The sequence below is a fragment of the Neomonachus schauinslandi genome, chromosome 5 (assembly GCF_002201575.2).
Source record: "Neomonachus schauinslandi chromosome 5, ASM220157v2, whole genome shotgun sequence".
Lineage (NCBI taxonomy): Eukaryota > Metazoa > Chordata > Mammalia > Carnivora > Phocidae > Neomonachus > Neomonachus schauinslandi.
In genome coordinates this window covers 74411011-74435013 of record NC_058407.1, presented here as the reverse complement: position 1 = coordinate 74435013, position 24003 = coordinate 74411011, and the positions used below count along the sequence as shown (strand labels likewise).

The 24003-nt window shown below is 41.2% G+C and overlaps 1 protein-coding gene across 1 annotated transcript in view; it reads right to left on the bottom strand.

Moving 5' to 3' along the window:
- PKP2 (plakophilin 2) overlaps positions 1–13265 on the bottom strand; it is a 92237-nt gene extending 78972 nt beyond the window's left edge. Inside the window, exon 1 of the mRNA XM_044914888.1 lies at positions 13043–13265. Coding sequence (XP_044770823.1) covers positions 13043–13265 — 223 coding nt within the window. The remainder of the gene's footprint in view (positions 1–13042) is intronic.
- Positions 13266–24003: the final 10738 nt, after the last annotated feature.

Genomic DNA, 24003 nt, shown 5'->3' with positions numbered 1-24003 from the left:
TTTATCCTTCTCTCAGCTTTCTATTTGCTCTTCTTTATATATAATCTCCCACTGCCTTACCAAAAACCAAAACCAAAAAATTAATCAAAATAATCACAGATCAAGGGGCACCTGGGTGGCTCAGTTGGTTAGGTGTCTGCCTTCGGCTCAGGTCATGATCCTGGAGTCCCGGGATTAGCACGTGGGGCTCCCTGCTCAGTGCAGACTCTGCTTCTCCCTCTGCCCCTCCCCACCGCTCATGCTCCTTCTCTCTCTCAGGTAGATAAATGTAATCTTAAAAAAAATAATAATAATCACAGATCTCTAAAACCTAGGTAATTTCTGGCTCCCGGATTTTAATAAAAATTTCTTTTTCCTTTAAAAATCAGAGGAAAAGGGGTGCCTGGGTGGCTCAGTCGGTTGAGCGTCTGCCTTCGGCTCAGGTCATGATCCCAGGGTCCTGGGATCGAGCCCCACGTGTGGGCTCCCTGCTCAGCGGGAAGCCTGCTTCTCCCTCTCCCGCTCCCCCTGCTTGTGTTCCCTCTCTCGCTGTGTCTCTCTGTGTCAAATAAATAAATAAAATCTTAAAAAAAAAAAAAAGTCAGAGGAAAAAATACTCAATGAACTCTCCTAGGTTTCAGATTTGTGAAGGATGTGGAGAATAAAACAACACAGGCAGTCCCTTTCCAACATGATTGGAACATATCAACATACTCTCCCAGCAAGATTGTTATAAAGTCAAAATTTCAAAGGCTAACGATAGATTCACATTTTTTTTAATAGAATCACATATTTTGAGGGGGAGGGGAGATGGTTGTGGAGAGGACTAAAAAGTATGAATCCACCCCAAATTATGTTTGTACATGTGTCTTATTTCCTGGAGCCAAACAACCTGGCCGGTGAACAGTTTCAGGCCTCAAAGGGTCCTGGGGGGAGGCAGGCTTGTAACTGTCACCTTTCTATAGACCAGAGAAGTTGTTTCTAGAGGTCTGATTTCTCCATAAGGGCGGGCAAAAGGTCAGATGGCCCCTTAAGTTTTAACCTCAATGACAGAGAACCTACACACAGAATGAGGGAAAGGAATTCTTTACAACCCCAGAGCAAAGGCGGCAATGCCTTAAGGACTTAAATCTCCATGCCTGCCTGGGGCTCCTGCCCAACGTGCCGGCTAGCTGAGGCTGTCCTAGGCCCCAATTCTGCCCTCAGTGGTCCTTCTGTCACCCCGACTCCCCACCTCAGGCTGTCAGAAAAGCAGGGCAGCAGGCCACACTGGCTGGTGTGGAAAAGGTGGCTGGCTGAGCAGGTCCAGGGAACATCTTAGCTCTCATACTGAAGGGTCTGGGGACTAGGGTGCTCTCAGCACTGGAGATGTAGAAATCAAATTTTGGTCTCTCAAAAAAGTCATTTCAGAATTTTAGATTATATGAAAACTGAATATATGAGGCAGGGACAATCTAGAATGGGAAAATACTAATGACATATGTGGATGGTAGCTAGAACTATTAATTCCAGTTACGTGGCAGATGATGTAAAGGTGCACTTTTAAAAACCCATGGAAGTTTTTTTCCTGGGCCCCTCTAGCCCATCATCGCCTGCAGTATTAAGGATTACCCCTGCCCTACTTCCAGACAGACATTCAGGAACAGTTAATACGGGACAACTCCCATTTTCAAGCTGAGATTCCTGCAAGGATTTTTTTAAAGGTGTAAGAATCTTTGGAAAAGATCCAGTGCAACAACGTATCCTATCAAAATAGCTAATCAGTGAGTTTTATAATCAGGCCTATTGAAGTAAAAGGTTTAACTCACATTGTTGCTGAGGGCTGTAAGGCTTTTTAAGGCAACTTATATGAATTCCTTGTATCTCAATATTACTTTTCTTTAAGGAGCTCAGATTATTTTATGTTTCTTTCCAATATTCTGTGATGCAGAGCCAGCTCCTATCAACTCCTTTATAAACAGGGAAACCTAATTACTTGCTTTAGATTGCAAAGCAATTTTGTATCACATTTGAACTCTGGGTTCCTCATTTCCACTGGTCTCTGCTGTTTGACTGCACTGTAGTTTTTCCGAAACTGCCATTTACCAAAGCCCTGGAGGGATCATTATCATAGGTTTTGATAGGAAAACCAAAGCAATCATTCTCTTTCCTCTAGAATCTTCACCTGGGCAACCCCAAATACTCTATTAATTCTTTATTTGCTGACATAGTCCTTCTAAGGAAGCTTCTCCCTCAGTTTTCAGATGAATGAACCGAGACCAGTTTACTGATTCCCAAAATAACTATAACACAGTTGGGAACAAGGAATAAAATAAGCTTGGATCTTTAAACCATAGACTCTCTTCCTGTGCTAGAAAGGCTATGACTCCTGATATTAAGCTTGCAGGTTTCTCTGGTTAAAAGGCCAATCTCAAACAACAAACAATGCACACTGATTTGCCTAGGCAGTCATGAGTTTGCCATCAGTATAGTGGCTTAAAGACGAATTAGCAAATGTATTCTAAGATTTTATTTTTCTTTTAAAGATTTTATCTATTTATTTGAGAGAGAGAGAGGGAGAGCACAGAGGGAGTGCGAAGGAGAAGCAGACTCTCCCCGCTGAGTAGAGAGCCTGATGTGGGGCTTGATCCCAGGACCCTGAGATCATGACCTGAGCCGAAGGCAGACACTTAAGCAACTGAGACACCCAGTCATCCCTCTATTCTAAGATTTTAAAGAAATTTTGAACTGGGTGGAATTTTTTACTATTTTTACTATTTTTAGTATGTATATATATATATATATATATATAAATCAGGATGGAAACTAATCTCATCTAAGGCAAGTCATTTTCTCTTCAGAGGATAAAATATATAACTACTAAACATACGTAATAACTACTAAACATATGTAATAACTCAGCCATGCCCTTCTCCAAAAACAGAAAAAAAGAAAGCAAACAAAAACATAGCATAGTTACAGGCATATCCTGCTTTAAATAAACCAACATGAAAACTCAAGATTTTCTAACATGGAAAATTAGGGTATCATTACATCTCAAAGAATTTCTTTATATCACAAAATGAGGCAGGTATCTTCCCTAAACAGAAGAAATATGTGGACTTGGCCTGGAGCCTACACTCCCCTATTCTCTGTGTGCCTAGACAAATCACTTATATGCCTCAGTTTCCCATAATTCTCGTCACTAAGAGTTGCTGAGAGAGAGGTTTACCTGAGAAGCATATATTCAAACGCTTTTAAAATTGTAAAACAATATGCAAAAATGAGACATTGTTTTTTAGAATTTGGGTTATGAAAATTTGTTTTTTACCCTTTCTCATGAAGTAATCTGTTCTAGAAAGAGGGATAAACTAGAGTGCATGCCTTAATTTACACTGTGTTATATCTCAGAATTTTTATTCTGGTAAATTTACCAGTGATCTGGAATTTAACTTTCTCTGGTTATTTGTGACTGACCCAGCCACTGAGGATCACAATGACTGTATTGTGGTTTTTGCAGTCATTCATATTTCATTTGCACAGTGTGCAAATGTGCTTCTGTTTCCTAACGAAGGTGATGATTTATAGGAACTATTTCAAATTAATATAAATTGGGCAACATTATCCATACCTTTCCATCTAAGAATGCCAGAGACATTTTATGGAGCCCACTTTAAGGGAGATGAAGAAGGTAATTACAGAACAACTTTAAACTCCACCTCCTCAAATAATAAGCAATCCCGGTCAAAGCAATGATAGAGTAGGGGTGGGGTGATGGGAGTTGGTTTTGATGGTGGAAGGATTCCAAGCTGCTCAGAAGACTACAGAGGTGTTGACCTCACAGGATAATGTAATTTTCTCTCTTTCCTGGTCTGAACATGAATCTTACTCCCTAAGGAGCTGTGAGGGGGAACTATCTTGGTTTCTGGTTATGTATGCCAGTATTGTCCAAAATAATGGATTATTGTTAGGGTTAAAAATAAACTGACTTCCATAATCAGTCTTTTGTTTCTGGGTTTTGTGAGCAGCTTTATTACCTAATTGGTTAAATTTAATACACTTATAAAATCAAACTGACAGGCCTCTGTGACTCTCTTACCTCTATCTGAGCGTGTTTAAAAAATCAACTACAGCTTTCCTTATGGGAAATAGATGACTGAGAACTGCTAAACAAGCAAACAAAACCTTTATATAACCTGCTTCTAACAAAGTAGCATTCACATTCAGAAAAGCATCTTTTCTTTCAAGCTTCTAGTACTCTCTGCTCATGGTTAAAAAACGGATTTGGTTTACCCTAAGCTCTAAGAAGAGAATTTGTAGAGCTGGAGATAGAAGAAATTCCCATGAAAACAGGTATAGTTAGATGCACACATAGAGATCAGCAGGCGTTCACTGCTGGTATTGATTTAAATGCTACACTTAATTGTGCTGCTGGTCACAAGACGTTGCCTTCAGTGTGGGCTGACAGTGGTCTTTTGGTGGGAAGAGAGCCCAGAAGTCTAAGAGCTATCATCTTGTATTTGGACTTTCTGCAGCAACCTCTGGGTAATAGCAGTTCTCTTTCTTCACATATCTTAAAAAAGATTTAACTTCTTCCCTAAGGGTAAAATTGGGGGCCTGTTATTACAGGTGAGAAAGGGTATCCTGAACCTTCTTGGAAGAAATCTGTATAGAGAAATTCATTTTTAAATGGCTCCTTAAAGTCATTTACTAACAAAAGTAGGAGCTTAAATATGAATTACATTAGGACCTATGAAGAACCGTACAACAGGACTCTGGAACTAGTGAAGGATTTTTCTTTGCCTGTGCGGGCCTATGACACAAGGTTCACTTCCCTGGATTTACATTAAAAAAAAAAAAAATACTTCTTTTATCTTCGGTTCTTTCTAAGAAAAATAACCAGATTATTTGTGGAAACCGCAATTCTACGGCATGCATACAATTCAGGTGAGTACTTGCTCAGGTTGGAAAATGAATGGAATTTGGTTTAAAAACGATAGCAAAGATTTATTTTAAAGTAGGTCAAAGTCTATTCATGCTCTGCCTTATTGAAAAATTATCAAAAAGTGTACAGTGCTGCTTATCATGACCAGTTAAACACAACTTACATAATCGACTATGAGAAACAACTGATATATTGGGTATATGGTTGGAAAGTATGAGCTAGGACTTTCTTACAAAGCTGATATTCCAGGAGTCGGCACCGGGGGTGTAGTGGGAAGGTGACTATGCCAGGGACAGAACAGCTCTCCTCACACGATGGGCCACATGCGCCATCTAGTCCGGGGCTATTGTCCCTCACACAAGATACCAACCAGCCACTGGAAGGCATTATTTTTCAGAAGCCCCCTAAGCAGCTTGAGGCTATCCTTGGATAGATCTGTTTATGGCATCTGGGGGACAATCCTCATATTACTGCTTGAGATAACCACGAAAATACATATTAAAAAGGACCCTTATATAACTGTGGGTGTACAGCATGCATTTCGTTTCGGTAGCCAGATTATGTCATTACAGAATATGTGATTTTAAGCTCACTGACGAAGTCCTACGTTGATACATGCTGGAAGGTTCTAAATCTATTAATTCCTGTCACTTGTCTCCTTACTTTGGCATTCCTGCCAGTTCATTCACGGAGATACCTGATAATGATTACTTTAGAACTGCAATGACAAATACCACGTTATACTCACAATAGTGCAACTAATGGTCAAAAAGATGAATTTACAGAACTCACAAACTTAATTATTTTTCTTTTAAAAACTCATTACAGGGGCGCCTGGGTGGCTCAGTCGTTAAGCGTCTGCCTTTGGCTCAGGTCATGATCCCAGGGTCCTGGGATTGAGCCCCACATCAGGCTCCCTGTTCAGCAGGAAGCCTGCTTCTCCCTCTCCTATTCCCCCTGCTTGTGTTCCCTCTCTCGCTGTCTCTCTCTCTGTCAAATAAATAAATAAAATCTTTAAAAAAAAAAAAACTCACTACAGGTTTTTGTAATGAGTCTCAAGTCATTATATCCCCACCACCTCTCATGTGCCAGAGCTAATCTTTTCCCTCCCAACTCATTCATAGCTGCTGTCCCTTCTCCTTTAAAATCTTCCTTGCACCAAATCTTCCAAACGCACTTTCAGAAATCCCCTGCATTTTTCACATTTCTCTCTTGCTGAAACATCTTCTGTGACTTGCAAATATCAAATCTTTAACTGCATTCAAGATCTCTCTCTACCCTCTGAGATAGTGTCTATCCAACACCACAACTTTACTGAGTTTTGAGGGGGCGGGTAAGAGGTTAACCAGGCCAGGAGAAGGGAGGAATGAGGGTGGCAGGAATAGGAACACCAAGTAAGATAAGTCACACGTGTTTGTTTGGTGGGGCGTGGGAGTAGGGGTGATAAGATGAAGTTTGAGAAGTTGCAGGCATCAGACCATGAAGAACTTGGAATGCCATGCTGAATGAGAATTTTACTCAGAGTGGAATAACTATGTTGATAACAGCAAGGAACTGAAGGCATTTAAATCAAGAAATGATGCAGTGAGACTTTAGAAAGTTGACTCTAATAGTGAGGCGAGGAATGAGTTGGAGTGAGGCCAGGAAGAGTCTGTCTTATCTTCTAGGTAAGTTTTTACATCCTGACGTAAAGAATCACATCTTTTACTGCTGCTTCTAGCACAGTCCTGCATCAGCACTTGACAAGTTGTTAATTAGTCATATTTCTTTATCCATTTGAAATATCCTAGTTACACAAATTCGGTTTGCACTTAGTGCTTCAGGCCCCACATCCATCCCGTGGATCGCCACAGTGGAGCCAAAATGTAACGAAGGCAGTCACAGGTGTGCTCTTGCCCTGGTGTGGATGGAAGGTGCTCAAATATTTTCTACTGTGTCTGTCATTCTGGGAATATAGAGAGGAGAGAAAATTTCTTTCCCCCTAACATAGGCAGACTCTTTCTTCCTGAGTGAGCAGACAGGCTATGTTCCTTTTAGCAAGGTTGATTCTACATCTGGATGCTAAATATTTATTGTCATTCTCTTACTGTATGGCTTGAGTATTTACCTGTAATATTTTGGTGGTCTAAAATAAGCTCCTATTATTTGTCAAGAAAAGTTCCCATTTGTTTTCCTCCTTCAAAGACATAAGGTAACCCAATACAGTAATTATGATGTGATCCTCCTTACTCCCATCCTATGGATGTGTTTAAGATTTAAGATTTAGTGGGAATAATTTATTAAGCTTCTAATGAGCAACATTTTCTTCTAGAAATCAAGAGATTTCAGTACTTTGATCATGATGCTTTCATGAATTAACAGTGTTAAGCCTAAATCTGATTATTCCAAGAATTTAAGTATGTGGATTCTTCTAATAGTAACAGCGAGTTTCGTTTTCAAATGCTCAAGGCTCTTTTCTTCAAAATATGCATTTCTATCTAAGTCGACATATTGGGTTCCCTACCTCATTTTAAGCACTTAAGAACATAACTATTTTTGGGGCGCCTGGGTGGCTCAGTCGTTGGGCGTCTGCCTTCAGCTCAGGTCGTGGTCCTGGGGTCCTGGGATGGAGCCCCGCATCGGGCTCCCTGCTCCGCGGGGGGCCTGCTTCTCCCTCCCCCACCCCCCCCTGCTTGTGTTCCCTCTCTCGCTGTGTCTCTCTGTCAAATGAATGAATAAAATCTTTAAAAAAAAAAAATAACTATTTTTATGTCCAATATCCAATCACCACTAATGGCATTACACAAAAGATATAAAATAGATTTTTAAATATTTCTATTGTAAGAGGATCTGAAATTCTGTTATTCCTACCATAAAAAGTCAGGCAAGCGAGATAGTTCACTCTAATGCAAAGATTTTCTCCTCATTTTTTCTATTCCCACTTGCAATGCTGCCTTCTACTGTTTACTTCCCCAGGAGAAATATGGTATTTATGTCTTCATACATTTTTGTACATGCACAAAATAGCTGGAGTCCAGCATTTATCTCAGAATTGTATAATTTTACATTCTTGAATATCACCTGAGATGGAACCAAATGATCTTTTATGGGACTCACTAGTCAAGTTTGGTTTATAAATTCCAGAGGTTCTAGCAACATATTTGTTATTATATTTCATTACTATCATAGATAGGTTGCCAATAATATGCTTATTCTCTTAGAAAAGAAAAAATAAAAGCTTTTATTGATCAGGCCAGAACCTCAGTTTTACTGTGAAATCAATGTTAACTATATCTGAAGATAAAATAATGCAAATACGTATATCCTTATTTTAATACATGAGAAAAAAGTTTTAAAGCCGATAACCAAAACAGCACTTTAGAAAAATGAGCCAATGTGAACAACAAATACCTCGAATATCTGAGTCAAGTGAACATCCCTTCTGTTTCCATCATTGGAACTACTAGCACAGGGCATAGATAACATTAAAGGAGGTTTTTAAAAAACCTTAATAACAGTCTTCTCTTGAAGGGAATGTCCTGCATTTTATCTATGACACACAGAGCAATGAATTTTTATAATCGAAATCAAACATTGTTATAGTTCCACTAATTCTGAAAGATCCCTAGCACACTCTCATTCAAGACCTTATCCATAAAGAATGTGTTCTCACTATTTCTAAGGGTGTGGAATATAGTTTTTGTAATCGTATTTTGCTAACGTTCTATTTCCTTTTATTAACTATCATCAGAAGAATTTCTAAAAAACAAAACAAGGGGTGCCTGGGTGGCTCAGTTGGTTAAAAGTCTGCCTTAGGCTCAGGTCATGATCCCAGGGTCCTGGGATCGAGTCCCACATCGGGCTCCCTGCTCAGCGGGAAGCCTGCTTCTCCCTCTCCTGCTTCCCCTGCTGTGTTCCCTCTCTCGCTATGTTTCTCTCTCTGTCAAATAAATAAATAAAATCTTTTTAAAAAAAACTTTTCTAGGGGCGCCTGGGTGGCTCAGACGTTAAGCGTCTGCCTTCGGCTCAGGTCATGATTCCGGTGTCCTGGGATCGAGTCCCACATTGGGCTCCCTGCTCAGCGGGAAGCCTGCTTCTCCCTCTCCTGCTTCCCCTGCTGTGTTCCCTCTCTCGCTATGTTTCTCTCTCTGTCAAATAAATAAATAAAATCTTTTTTAAAAAAACCCACAAAACTAAACTAAAAACCCCCACACGCTTTTTCTGTACTCACTGCAATCGATCTGCTAGACACCAGACAGAAGTAGCCCCTGGGCAATACTAGGCGCACACAGAGGGACATTAAATCAGGTTCCACTACTGACATATCACATTCGGAACAGCCTGGGCACGTCTCTGCCACCCCACCATCGGACTTTTTTCTTCCCCCTCTCCTGATCCCTCCCACTTTCTGAAGGACCAGCCACCTCGCTCCCAGAATTGCTTCATTCCTGGAATTCCTTTTTGGCAAACAAATAATGCATCAGGATTTGAACACCCTCCCCCCCACTCTCCCCAATAACACCTATTAATAATAACCTTTTTTTGTTTCCTTAACCAATTTTCAGTCCTTTCTCCAGAATTTGCTCTGATCACAGATAATCAAAACATCTCGGCCAGGGAAACTAAGTAAATGACATGCTTCAAGTTTTTTTGGTGGATATCCAAAGAAGTTGCAAATTTTATTAGGATATTGTTCACTGTGTTTTACAGGTATTACCTATAACAATTTAAAACAGGACTTTCTTCCCATTCAAGCACCTGGGGGAACTGTGTAATAAGTACAGTAGTACTTTCAAAGTAAGTGTAATAAATAGGATATGGACACTTTAAATTTTTTCATTTGCTAATACTTGCAGTTCTTAAACGTCTTCTCTGTGATGTTTATAGTGATTTTTTAAAACTCCCTACAATACACTCACTCATTTCACAATGCTGCTACACACCTCTGACCCCCGGCCCTCTAACCCAACCCCCTCACACACGCACCTTCCAAGAGTTACAGTGAACTTTAAACTGTTCAGCACAGTTTAAAACAGCAACAAAGGTTAGAATGATTTACAATGAAAACCACCCACCTATACACTGAAGCATTCAAGACCCTTGCAGGGTATTTATCAACAAATCAGCCTCATTTATCACATCTCTGTTTTCAGCAGATTATCTGCTGCCCCAAGCTTGCAGGTATGTCAACAATTCAGAATTCTCCAGGGCTCTGGAACTAACAGCAGTTAACACCGGGGTCCTTTCTTCGCAGACTTGTGTTGATACAGGATTCTTTCCAGACCAACCCTATTGTAACAATTGCTTGTCTGTTTCAACTTTAGAGACATGATAGTAATACGGAAATAATAAAAACAATACTCACAACCATCACAAGCCCCCAGGCCTTTTCAAAGAACTTTAATTAACATACACGAACCACCCTCGGTAATTGTTCCATGGCATGTTAATGTTAAATTCCTTTGAAGCCGATTTCCTTTTTAAGTCTCAGAAAGCTGAGGCTTTAGAGTAAGTAGGTGTTGTTAGCTGCCTTATCTCTATGCCTGCCTGAGAGGCTGCTGAGCGAATTTCAGCTTGCAGGGAAGCTGCTGTTGTAATCAAAATATTTCAAACACTTTGTTTCTTAGTAGGCAGAACCATTCAAGTAGTTGCCCTAAGCATTAGAGCAGAAGCACCCCAACATGATTTGTTCCTACCACATCAATTCTGTGAACTATGGAATACCCCCACTGCTCTCCCCGAGAATGCTCTTTCTCCAACCACGGACCCCTGTCCAGTCCTACTGAATTTTTGAGATCTAAAATCCCAATTCCTCTAAGAAGCTTTTCAAAACTCCCTTCAGCTAGTAGTCTAACTCGTACTTCCAAACTCCGTAATGTGTTAGCTGTTCTTCTTTTGGGTTGCTTACTATTTTTTATGTGGTAACACATTTTTTTAGAGGGAGGTTTCCTTCTACAGACTTTAAACTTCTTGCCTGAAAGCAAGCACAGTCTTTGTTTTAATTCAGCACCTGCACAGTGCCCTGCATGAAGAACAGACTCATTTCATAGTTCCTTAATTCACCAAGCAACATGAATTCACTATGTTGTAAGGAGGACAGATCACGTGTGGGTTTGGGGCAAAGAAACCAATAAATGTTGAAAGACTGATGCATTCTTTATATGTGAAACGGAGCTTCATATCCATCTTATGCAATTGTTTTAAAGATTTAATTAAATGCAAACATATGAAGATTTTAGAACAAGGTTAGGCACACAGTAGATGCTCAGCAATGCTCCCTTTCCTTTTGTTGATTTTCCCCATTTATTGAATAGTGGCTGTCTAATTGCTCTTCTGGTTAGCCATTTTCAGAGGGTAAGAAATAACATTTAAGGTGCATCTCCTGTGTCCCCCAAGCAGAACACCCTAGTTTGGTTTCAGCTTAACACTGGATCTGCACAAACAGGGTGCAATGACACCACTGATCAAAAATTGGCCTCAGTTGTCACACTCTCAAATGTAAATTTAGGTTCTTTTTCTCCATGTACAGTGGCAGTTCAGTGTTGTCTAGACCTCCCTACTCTCAGAACTACCTCAATTTTATTTAGAGGAAAATGAGAGGAGACCAGGGAGGCCCCAGGGTCTAATAAAAATCCCATTGTGTATTAATAACCAAAAAGCTTAACAATATAACTGATGAGTGGTTTAAAAATTCAGGCTTGGTGGTTTCAATACCAATTCCGCTACTTACTGTCGGTGGGAATTTGAGTGTTACTTAACTCCTTAGTTTCCTCATTTGTAAAATGGGGATTAAAACACCTAGGACAAAAGTTTTGTTTTGTTTTTTTTAAATATAACAATACAATGAATGCAAACCACATAGTTCAATTCCTGGCACACAGTAGGGAATTGCATTAACTACAATCATTAAATATCTTCTCTTTACCTTTCAAGTATATAAATATTGACTGCCTGATCCTTTAGGATTCTTTCACACAAACTGAAAACAATAGAGCCTCCCAGGGTCTGCTGTTTTAAATCTTTGTTCTGGTCTGCAAGCATTCTTCTTTTTTCCTAATGGGTTCTACATTTGCCATTGCCCAAGTTATGTCCTGAAGAAACAGTTCAACAATGCAGGAAACAAACGGATATCCCAACTTAATCGTTCAATTAGTTTCCTCTTCTCTTTTCTGTAATAAGCCTATAATGCTTTTATAATAAAGAAAATAAATAACTAATAAAAGAGTTACTGTGTGGCTCTGATTATCTGACTTCTAGCAGGGGAGAAAATGATACAGCATGTTCTCTAATTTTCACAGCTGGTTTGCCATCTTCCCTTCCACCTCCCCTATCAATTACTAATATAGTGTTATTGTCGTTTTTTGATCCCCTTTCACTTCCAAGTTTAATTTTTTTGGAGACCAGGGCTGTGCCCAAGAGGACGTCCGCTCGCCTTAGCAAGGTGGGCGAGGCTGCTGAGGGTCGGGCCAAAGTCCCCTTCCTCCACCTCCTCCGCGGGCTGGTGTGGTTGTTCCCTGGCCCAAAACCTCCTACTCAAATATTTTCACTTCCTCGATCAACCATTCGCTCCGTACACAGGGTGGAGCGCCCCGAAATACCTGGGCGAGGCCCCTCAATCGCAATTTACAGGTTGTAAGAGGGAGGGCCAGTACTTTCAGGTTTTCTCTTTCAAAAAATGTATGGAAAGGTCATAGACTTAAATCTAATAAAAGCTAGGAGCATTTTCCTCCAGAAAAAATGATCATACCAATTTTCTGCATAGAATCTCAAAGTGTTTATAGACTCCCAGAGCCTCCAGATTAAGGTCCACGATATTGGTGGTGGGGGTGGTGGGGAGGGTGTTAAGGAAGGGGTGAAAATTGAATTCTTTCACACAGATATATATATGTGCATTTAATATATCTAGATGCATATACGAAGAAGCTGAGAAAGAGGTTATTTTAGGAGAGTGCTTTCCCCAAGTAAGTCGGTCTGAGTCTGGAGGCGCGGCGGGTCGTACAAAGGGCCCGCGAGCAACAGGTGGGCAGAACACCAGGTCCCGCACCCTCAGGAAGCAGCGAGTCGAAGCAACAGGGCGCTGAGAATGAGGGAGGGGAAGGGATAAGGGGTGGGATGCGGGCGATGCGGGCGGTGCGGGGGGGGCGGCTGGGCTCCACTCACCGTTGCCCACCAAGCTGCGGCTCTTCCGGGCCAGGGTCTGCTGCACCTGCTCCTGAATCCGCAGGCTCTTGGCCGCCTGGCCGCTGCGGCTGCTGCTCCCCGCCAGCTTCAGTTTGGCCTCGGAGGGCACAGCCAGGCTGGAACTGTCCAGCTGCCCCAGGATCTGCTGGCCCAGGACTGTCCGGATGTAGCCGCACTCAGCAGGGGAGTCGAGGGCTGCCATGGGGCCGGAGGGGGCGACGAAGCCGCTCGCCTGCCGCGAGACCTGCGGACGAAACTGCAGCAGAGCCCGCGGCACTGGCGCCAGCCCCGCCCCGCCGTCCCGGCCCCGCCTCCGGCCCCGCCCCCACGCCTGGTTTGAGGCCCGAGCCGGGGGGGGAGCGCGGCCTCGGGAGCAGAGGCGCAGCTTTCCCCCCACCCCCCACCTTCCCCGGGCAGGGGGCGCGGCTCCGGCCAGGCACGCGCACTCGGCCCGGGAGCGGGGGCGGGGCCGGCCGCGCGCAGACACCTGGCGAGTTATGTCCCGCGGGGAAGACCGCTGAGAGGCGCGGTCCGCCCGGGGCCGCGCAAACCCAGTGAGTCACCTCGGATACCGCCGGCCGGGGCCGCGCCCGGCTCGGGTTGCAGTGCTCCGCGTCCGCGCAGCCTTGGCAGAGGATGTGATTTCCGCTTAATTGCAGAAGCAGCCGCCCTCTAGGCAGGTGCGCCCTGGAGAGTCACTTCTGATCCTGGGTTAAGATTTGCTTGTGGGATCCCCGAGTGAGCGGTTTATCCGGTTAGGCAGCCTCTGTCGGACTGTTCAACATTTCATGGTTTTCCTGGACCTGAGGGTGAGAAAGGTCATGCAGAAAGGACAGTAGGAGGGAAATGTGCCAAGAAGATGTGTGTGAAATAAAACTTTTTTAAAAGGTTTTTTTTTTTTTCGTACAACTTCAGGGGCTATGTACTTTTTGCACAGATGCAGTCCCAGAAACATGTTCTTCCTCATTCAGATCTTCTGTTTTCTCTTGTAAATACACAAATTGTACCCCGTACGCTCTTGCTCACCCACTCCCTTACGAACACGCCCACACAGAGAAACTCCAGTAAGAGGCTCTAGAGAAGAGCATGCTTTTAATAGGTGACACTGTTTAATAGCCCTGCTAATGTTGATTAAGTCTTGTTTATGATAGGCTTTTGTAGGGGGCCCATGGAAGTGGCTCTGACTTTCAATTGCATCTTCCACAACTTATATTTATCTTGCTATTAATTATGTTTCACGCGCAGTTGACTACTGAGAACTTGAGAGCCAAGCTCAACAGAAAGGGTCCTTGACCCTAAAGTTTACAAGTCACTTGTCCTGATTTTCCTCTTTGGACTTGAGAGGCAGAAAGAAAAACTTCTATCCCTGGTATTAAGTAAGATCATCTTCCCTTTAATTGCTTGGGTTTGTATGTTTACTTTCCCTCAAATCACTCAGTTACTGCAAAACTCCATTTGTTCAGGTCTGGAGTGGCTGGAGAACACAGCTTCCCCCTTCTCCTGTGCATACACCTCTATCCTTACACACACACTTCATGCACAGGTACACGTACTTCCAGGGAGTGAAGAGGAAATCCAGGGGCCCAAAGCCTAGACAGAGTGGTGATAGTTCAGCCAGCTTTTCTCAGCTGGCCACAAGTCTAAGGCCTTGCAGAATGTAATGCTTAAATGAAGTCATGTGGATGGCGGATCTTAATTCCTCACAGCAGGACCAGTCCTGAAGTAGATTATACCTTGTGAAGAGTTCAATTACATAGCCAGATGTAAACATTCACCCTGATGCTGAGATTCTATTGAAAAGATCAGTGAACTGAAGGGGAAGTGATGATAGAGACTTCCAACATCAGACTCAGTTCCTGTACTCCCCTTTTTTCTCTCCCCCTCTCCCTACTCATGGCCTCTTCTTGCAGCCCTACTAGTGCTGCATTGAAAGACATTTCAGTACCAGCCCCCATGGGGCAGGCTGAGGTATCCTCGCTTTTGTGCCTGGAGAGCCCTAACAGACAAGGTCAGATCTGCCTTTATCTAGACCCCTAACCAGCGGACTGGAGAGGAATTTTTTTCAATTTATTTGACTGAGCCAAACTTCGTTTACCTTTTTCCTCTCAAGTCGGTTTTTTACTCTTTAAGTTGATGTTGTAATTGAATATCCTCTTAGGTAGGTACCAATATTGAGCATGTAGAAATCTTGTTATAGGATAGGTAGGTGATTTGTCAGGAGGAAGGTGGTTAAAAGCCTCACACACTTTGTGAGGGTGGCAGTTCTGGGTTCAGATTTGATCTTGCCCTTTGTGAATAGTGTGGCCTTAGGCAAGTTTCTTTACATTTTTTGAGCCTTGATTCTCTTACCTGTAAAATGAGCAATAAAAGTACCTACCGTAAAGTGCTGCTGTGAGGATTAAATAAGTGGTTCATAAGCATACTCAATAAGGGGGCTCCAGGGTGGCTCAGTCGTTAAGCGTCTGCCTTTGGCTCAGGTCATGGTCCCAGGGTCCTGGGATCGAGCCCTGCATCGGGCTCCCTGCTCAGTGGGAAGCCTGCTTCTCCCTCTCCCACTCCCCCTGCTTGTGTTCCCTCTCTCGCTGTCTCTCTCTGTCAAATAAATAAAAATTAAAAAAAATTTTTTTAAAGTCACTTAGATATTATTATATATTCTAGGTATTCTTTTTTTTTTTTAAAGATTTTATTTATTTATTTGAGACAGAGAGAATGAGAGACAGAGAGCATGAGAGGGAGAAGCAGACTCCTGCCGAGCAGGGAGCCCGATGCGGGACTCGATCCAGGGACTCCAGGATCATGACCTGAGCCGAAGGCAGTCGCTTAACCAACTGAGCCACCCAGGCGCCCCTATTCTAGGTATTCTACCAATTAGCTGTGTAATATTCCCTGTAAATAAAAAACAAACTAAACTGAAATAATTTTTGAATACTTTCGTAATTCAATGGTTCAGTAGAACAACTTCTTTGAAAATAAGATAAACATATAAACTCATTAAAAGGATCTCTTTGGGCGTGAGAATCCTATTGCAACAGCAATAGTTAACTACAGGGTGAGGAAGTATGCAGACTCTGGTATTGTGCCCCCAAAACACAGAATAGATGTGATTCTACTCCAACAGAGTGCAAGTCCTGTCATGCTCTTTGCATTTCCTGGGAATGCTGCCCAGCTGACTTCCTAAATTGTGAGCAAGCCCTCAGATTAAATGCTAAAGGCAGCTTCTGGCCAACAAATTGTGACATGGAAATAAAATGCTGTGAATACTTTTGTGGTATTTGGCTGTTCTGCAATCTGCTACTTTTTAGAATTTGGGTCAGTTTGGAAATGCTTCCATTTCTTTTGTTTTTCATTTATCAACAGAAACTAATCAAAGAGGAAAAAAGTAAAACCACAGAAATGTTTAACTGGATTGTAAATAACAAATTATTAGGTTACTTCTGTTGGAAATCTGCAATAAGGATTCAAAAAATTCTTGAGTTTTAAATTTGCATTTTTATCTGATTTATACATTATAGCCTTAAAGCACTAATCTTTTATTGTTTTCAAATCTACAGTTAGGGTTTCCTCAGAGTAACCTTTATTTTCTTTAACTATTTATAAATTCCAGTATGGGAAATTCCAACATGCACAAAATTCAGGAAGTTACTAGAACACTATAGTATAAATTTTTGAGCAGAAATGTTCTTTAATGTTCTTCATTAAAATATTAATGGCATCAAAACTCTTTGATACACAGTTAAGAAAATAAACTTTAATACATTTTCATGAGTGTCTTCTCTCATGAAACATTTTCTTGTTACTATTTGTGGGCTATTAATATCTATTTTATTTATTTATTTTTAAAGATTCTATTTATTTATTTGAGAGAGAGCGCAAGGGCAGGGGCAGAGGGAGAAGCAAACTCCATGTTGAGTGCAGAGCCTGACTCAGGACCCCAGGATCATGACCTGAGCCAAAGTCAGCCGCTCAATGGACTGAGCCACTCAGGTGCCCCAATATCTATTGTTTTTTTAAAAATATTTCCTAAATTAGTGTAAGAGACCTGGCAGATAGAAAATTTAAAATAAACCTCAGGTTTTATTTCTCCTTTTAGCAAATGGGTATGTTGCCAAGGCAATGGGTAACAGTTTTATCATTAGCCACATACAATGAAACTGAATCAGGAGAGGAAAAGGAAGCTCTAAATGTGTACGTGCTGAACACCACTCTGTGATGGGGACTTTCAATGGCAGTGAGGTTTAAGGTGTTTATCTTTAATGCAGATGTTCATCTTGTCTGCTGTTCTGGATACATTGTCAGTATGTAGGTCTGAAAATTATTCTTTTTAAAAGACTCCAAATGTGATGTGGGAGGTGGAAACCAGGTGGGCAACCATGAGGGCTGGCAATGAGTGATTTGTTCATAGTTACTGAGGCTTTCAAGACAGTTCCTTTAGGGGCGACTGGCTGGCTCAGTCAATAAGCATGAGACTCTTGATCTGAGGATTGTGAGCTCAAGCCCCACATTGGCTATAGAGTTTACTTAAAAAAAAAAAAGAGAGAGAGAGAGACAGTTCCTTTAATCATGGCTCAATGGCATGTATAAGCCCAGTACCTTCTGGGGGGATGACTGCAGATGCTACATTAATGGCTGTCAGCACTTTGATCTGACAGCCAGAGAGGCTGAAGGGAGGGAACAACTTGGTGGATTTCCACTGTACATTCTTGGTTTCATAAGAGACCATGTTCCTCACTTCTTTGTCTCTGCCATAGAACATAGCAATGAGATACATGCAAGTGCTCAATAAATAGCTTATTGAGTATAACCTCTCACCTACAAGCATTTTGATTAATTAATTTGCCTCTGAGTGGGCCCAGGTGCAGCTGGGCAAAAGGAACCTGAAGGAGGTGGCTTGACCTGAAACAAAATCTCAATGTGATTTGAATGCCTAGGAGGGAACAATGGTTTTTTGTTGTTGCTGTTTTGGTTTTTTTTTTAATTTAAATTCAATTAATTAACTTAAAATGTATTATTTGTTTCAAGGGTACAGGTCTGTGATTCATCAGTCTTACATAACACACAGCGTTCACCACAGCACATGCCCTCCCCAATGTCCAAAACCCAGCCACCTCATCCCTCCCACCCCCCACCCCAGCGCCTCCAGCAACCCTCAGTTTGTTTCCTAAGATTAAGAGTCTCTTATGGTTTGTCCTCCTCTCTGGTTTTATCTTGTTTCATTTTTTCCTCTCTTCCCATATGATCCTCTGCCTTGTTTCTTAAATTCTTCATATCAGTGAGATCATATGATAATTGTCTTTCTCTGCTGGACTTACTTCGCTTAGCATCATACCCTCTAGTACCATCCACGTTGTTGCGAATGGCAAGATTTCATTCTTTTCATGGCTGCGTAATATTCCATTGTATATATACACCACATCTTCTTTATCCATTCATCTGTCGATGGACATCTGGGCTCTTTCCATACTTTGGCTATTGTGGACATTGCTGCTATAAACATTGGGGTGGACATGCCCCTTCAGATCACTACATTTGTATCTTTGGGGTAAATACCCAGTAGTGCAATTGCTGGGTCATAGGGTAGCTCTATTTTCAACTTTTTGAGGAACCTCCATAGTGTTTTCCAGAGTGGCTGCACCAGCTTGCATTCCCACCAACAGTGTAGGAGGGTTCCCCTTTCTCTGCATCCTCACCAACATCTGTCATTTTCTGACTTGTTAATTTTAGCCATTCTGACTGGTGTGAGGTGGTATCTCATTGTGGTTTTGATTTGTATTTCCCTGATGCCAAGTGATCTGGAGCACTTTTTCATGTGTCAGCCATTTGAAGGTCTTCTTTGCAGAAATGTCTGTTCATGTTTTCTGCCCATTTCTTGATTGGATTATTTGTTCTTTGGGTGTTAAGTTTGATAAGTTTGTTATAGATTTTGGATACTAGCCCTTTATCTGATATGTCATTTACAAATATCTTCTCCCATTCTGTTGGTTGTCTTTTGGTATTGTTGACTGTGTCCTTTGCTGTGCAAAAGTTTTTTATCTTGATGAAGTCCTAATAATTCATTTTTGCTTTTGTTTCCCTTGCCTTTGGTGACATGTAGAGCAAGAAGTTGCTGGGGCTGAGGTTGAAAAGGTTGCTGCCTGTGTTCTCCTCAAGGATTTTGATGGATTCCTGTCTCACATTTAGTTAGGTCTTTCATCCATTTTGAGTCTATTTTTGTGTGTGGTGTAAGGAAATGGTCCAGTTTCATTCTTCTGCATGTGGCTGTCCAATTTTCCCAACACCATTTGTTGAAGAGACTGTCTTTTTTCCATTGGCCAGCTTTGTCAAAGATGAGTTGACCATAGAGTTGAGGGTCCATTTCTGGGTTCTCTATTCTGTTCCACTGATCTATGTGTCTGTTTTTGTTTCAGGACCATACTGTCTTGATGATTACAGCTTTGTAATAGAGCTTGAAGTCCAGAATTGTGATGCCACCAGCTTTGGTTTTCTTTTTCAACATTCCTCTGGCTATTCGAATTCTTTTCTGGTTCCATACAAATTTTAGGATTATTTGTTCCAGTTCTGTGAAAAAAAGATGATGGTATTTTGATAGGGATTCATTGAGTGTAGTGTAGATTTCTCTAAGTAGCATAGACATTTTGACAATGTTTATTCTTCCAATCCATGAGCATGGAACATTTTTCCATTTCTTTGTGTCTTCCTCAATTTCTTTCATGAGTATTCTATAGTTTTCTGAGTACAGGTTCTTTGCCTCTTTGGTTAGATTTTTTCCTAGGTATCTTATGGTTTTGGGTGCAATTGTAAATGGGATTGATGGGAACAATGTTTAGTGATTTTTAACCTTATGAAGTTATCAGAGAAATTCAGAAAAAATGATTTTCTATTACTTGGTAGAGCATCTTAGATCATGTTAGATCACATGGATCTAACAATGTCATGAATTGTTTAAATTAAAAAAAAAATTACTGCATTATATACACTTTTTGGATTGTTTGGAAATTATTTGAATATAAGATATTGATTGATACAAGTGTATTTTCATTCACAAATAAATTATCTTTATTTTTAATTTGTGTCCTTTTCCCATATATATAATTTCCTTGAAATTCTATAAACAGAAGTATTACATTCTGTATAAAAAAATAATAATAATCTGGCTTGGATTTTAAAAGCCGCACATCCGCCTACTTTTTTCCTTTTGTAAACATCATCGTAGAATGATATTTTAAACATCCTCATAGAATGGTAGAGGGATGTAATGTGTGCTTGAGGCCAGACAGTACTGGATTTGATTTGTTGCTTTACTGTGTGATCTTAGGCAAGTTACTTAAATTCACTGAGTTTCAAGTTCTTTATTTGGAATGTCCTGTCATTAATAGTATTGGCTTCTCAGGGTTGTTAAGAAGATTCATTTAGATACTAAATATAAAACACTTACTAAATATAAAACACTTAATCCCAGGGCCCTGGATCAAGCCCTGCTTCAGGCTCCCTGCTCAGCGGGAAGCCTACTTCTCCCTCTCCCACTCCCCCTGCTTGTGTTCTCTCTCTCGCTGTCTCTCTCTCTGTCAAATAAATAAAATCTTAAAAAAATAAAAAAAATAACACACTTAGATCTCCTAGTCCACACTTAGTTCAGTTATCCACAATTGCAAATCCAACATTTTGGTTTATTTATTTATTTAAAGATTTTGTGTATTTATTTGACAGATTGAGCCACCCAGGCTTCCCCATTTTGGAGTTTAAAACAACAATGATTTCTTTCCTGGGGTGCCTGGGTGGCTCAGTCGTTGGGCGTCTGCCTTCGGCTCAGGTCATGATCCCAGGGTCCTGGGATCGAGCCCCGCATCGGGCTCCCTGCTCTGCGGGAAGCCTGCTTCTCCCTCTCCCACTCCCCCTGCTTGTGTTCCCTCTCTTGCTGTGTCTCTCTCTGTCAAATAAATAAAATCTTTAAAAAAAAAAAACAACAAAAAACAAAAAAAAACAATGATTTCTTTCTCATGATCTGGTGGTTGACTTGAGAGTTCTATGGGTTTAGCCTGGGTTCACTCATGGCTGAGGTCAGCTGGTGGCTTGGCTGGAGCTAGATAGTCTAAGACAGCCATACTTCTGAGTCTGGGAACAGCTAGGATGGTTGAACCTCTTTCCATATGGCCTCCCATCTTCTAGGAGGCTAGTTAGGCTTCTTTCCAGGGTAGTCTTGAGTAGCATTCTATGAGAACAAGAGCAGAAGTAATAGGCCTTTTTAGGCCTAGCCTCTGGCACTTGCTCAGTGTTGTTTTGACCACATTATTTTGGCTAAAGCAAGTTACAAAACCAGCCCAGATTCAAGAAGGGGGGGAAGAGATGCCACCTCTTAAGGGAGAGACTACAAAGTTGTATTACAAGGGGCGTGCATGCAGGGATAGGAGGAGATGTGGTGGACATCTTCGCAAACCATCCATTATTGAGGGCTCCATTATTGAGCCCTTAGTGCTCAATAAATGGTAGCTGCTGTTATTATTTATCATTATCAAGAATTGGTATTCTTCTCAGAACTTAGCAGGATTGTTATTATCTTTTGAGGGCTGGAGTAGCAAAGCCAAAGGAAATCAATCTTGATTTACCTATGATGAGAGGATCCATGTAGCTCTCTGCCTGTTACATCAGTGGAGTTTAAACACTATTCAGAGAAAACTTGGCTATCTTTAGAAATCAAGTGCAGTTAATCTAAACATGTTTCACTAGATGTGGGAAGCAGTCCCTGCTGGTCCTTCACTGGTTCAAAAGTGGATGGAGTTCCAGTGTGTTCACCATCTTGGTGATGTCACTGGTGCTTGAATGATCATCATCTTGGATTTTATTCAGAGTACACGCATTAATAACTTTAAAAATACATAATTGAATCTTAAAAGTGATTAATAGTATAGTTTCACTGTATTGTGTCATTCCTACTTATAATGGTAAGAGAAAAATACATAATACCTTTCCAATAGTAAGAAGAAATGTTTGCTATTCACTTGGAATATAGTTGCTGTAGTACAAAAGAACAGCAATTGCCAAGAAAGAATATGAATGAGAAAGAATAGACAATTGTTATTCCAACCCCATTATTTTACATTTATATTCCATTATCATCTTAGTATAAGCCGCTATACAAAATACCATAAAAAGTGTGGCTTAAGGGGCACCTGGGTGGCTCAGTCTGTTAAGTGGGATCCTGGGATCAAGCCCCTGCTCCCACCTCCCTGCTGAGCAGGGAACCCAATGGCTCTGCTTCTCTCTGTCCCTCTAACCCTCTTCCCTGCCTGTACTCTCGCTCACTCTCTCTCTTTCTCAAGTGAATAAATAAAAAAATCTTTAAAAAGAAAGTGTGGCTTAATGGCAACAAACATTTATTTCTCACAGTTCTGGGAGCTGGAAATCCAAGATCAAGACACCAGCAGATTAGGTGTCTGGTGAGAACCCACTTCCTGGATCACAGAAGGCATCGTTTTGCTGTGTCCTCACATGGCAGATGGAGAAGAGATCTTTCTGGGGTCTTTTTATAAGAGCACTACTCCCATCCATGAAGGCTCTGTCCTCATGACCCAACCACCTCTCAAAGGCCCCACCTCCTAACACCATTACATTGGGCTTTAGGTTTCACATATTAGGTTTCACATATTAGGGAACACAAACATTCAGACCATACCAATTATGTTCTGTTCTCTTTTATTAGGTCTGCAGCCTCAATTTAAAAATTGTCCAGGTAAGGCTTAGGTGGTGAGGATAAGTATCCTTTCTCATATCTTGATGAAATAACACCTGTGCCTTCGTTCTTTCCTCTTCCTAGAAGATGGCTTTCCCCAGATCATCATGAGGTTGATTTCTTTCTGTCATTCAGATCTGTTTAAATATCTCCTCCTCAGAAAAAATTTCCCTAGCTGGCTGGCTCAGTTGGTGGAGCATGCTACACTTGATCTTGGGGTCATGAGTTTGAGCCCCACATTTGGTATAGAGCTTACTTTAAAAAAAAAAAAAAAAAGAATTTCCCTGGCCAAGCAGTTTGAAGTAGCTACTCTGCCACTCTCTACAAACCACTTACCTTGTCCTGATAGTTGTCTTCTTTATAGAGGTATATATGTTCGTATGTGTTATTTCCCTACTAGAATGTAAGATTCCTGCAAACAGAAACTTTGTGTTCACCAATTCATCTGTAGTGCTGAGAATCTATATGTATAGTAAGCTTACAGGATTTGTTAAATGAATGCATAATAGAAATACATTTTAATTTTAGTTCCTCTCTCTTCTTTAATACAGTTTATTTATTTTTAAAGATTTTATTTATTTATTTGTTTGATGGGGGGCGGGGGGACACAAGCAGGGGGAGTGGCAGCAGGAGAGGGAGAAGCAGGCTCCCTGATGAGCAGGGAGCCCAATGCAGGGCTCGATCCCAGTACCCTGGGATCATGACCTGAACTGAAGGCAGACATTTAACCTACTGAGCCACCCAGGCACCCCCTTTAATACAGTTTAAATGTGAGGACAAATTTTTTGTATCTTTTTCTCATGGAAAAAAAAAAGCTTTATAATGAAAGATGGGATTCTGCTTCTTTTAAGCTTAAAGTGTTATACCTCAAATAGTAGGAAACTTTTTGAAGAAATATTCTGGCCATAGAACCGAAGTCAACTAGGAATCCTAGTGATTGTCCTGTGATACAGAAGAGAAGGTAAGAAAGGAAGTCCCTCTGAAGTTATGACTATGCAACAGCTTCCATGAAAATGGTTTAGAATGATTGGCTCTGTATTTTGAATGGCCTTGCTGATATTTTAATGTCAGTATATTTCAGTAGAAACATCAAGCTTTGAGGCCATGAATAACAAGCCAATTATTGACTCAAACCAAATTTCAAAGACATTATCAGGAAAGTACTTAAGTGGGAAAGTGACCCCATCAGCAATCAGTTGCATAAAGGATCAAGCCA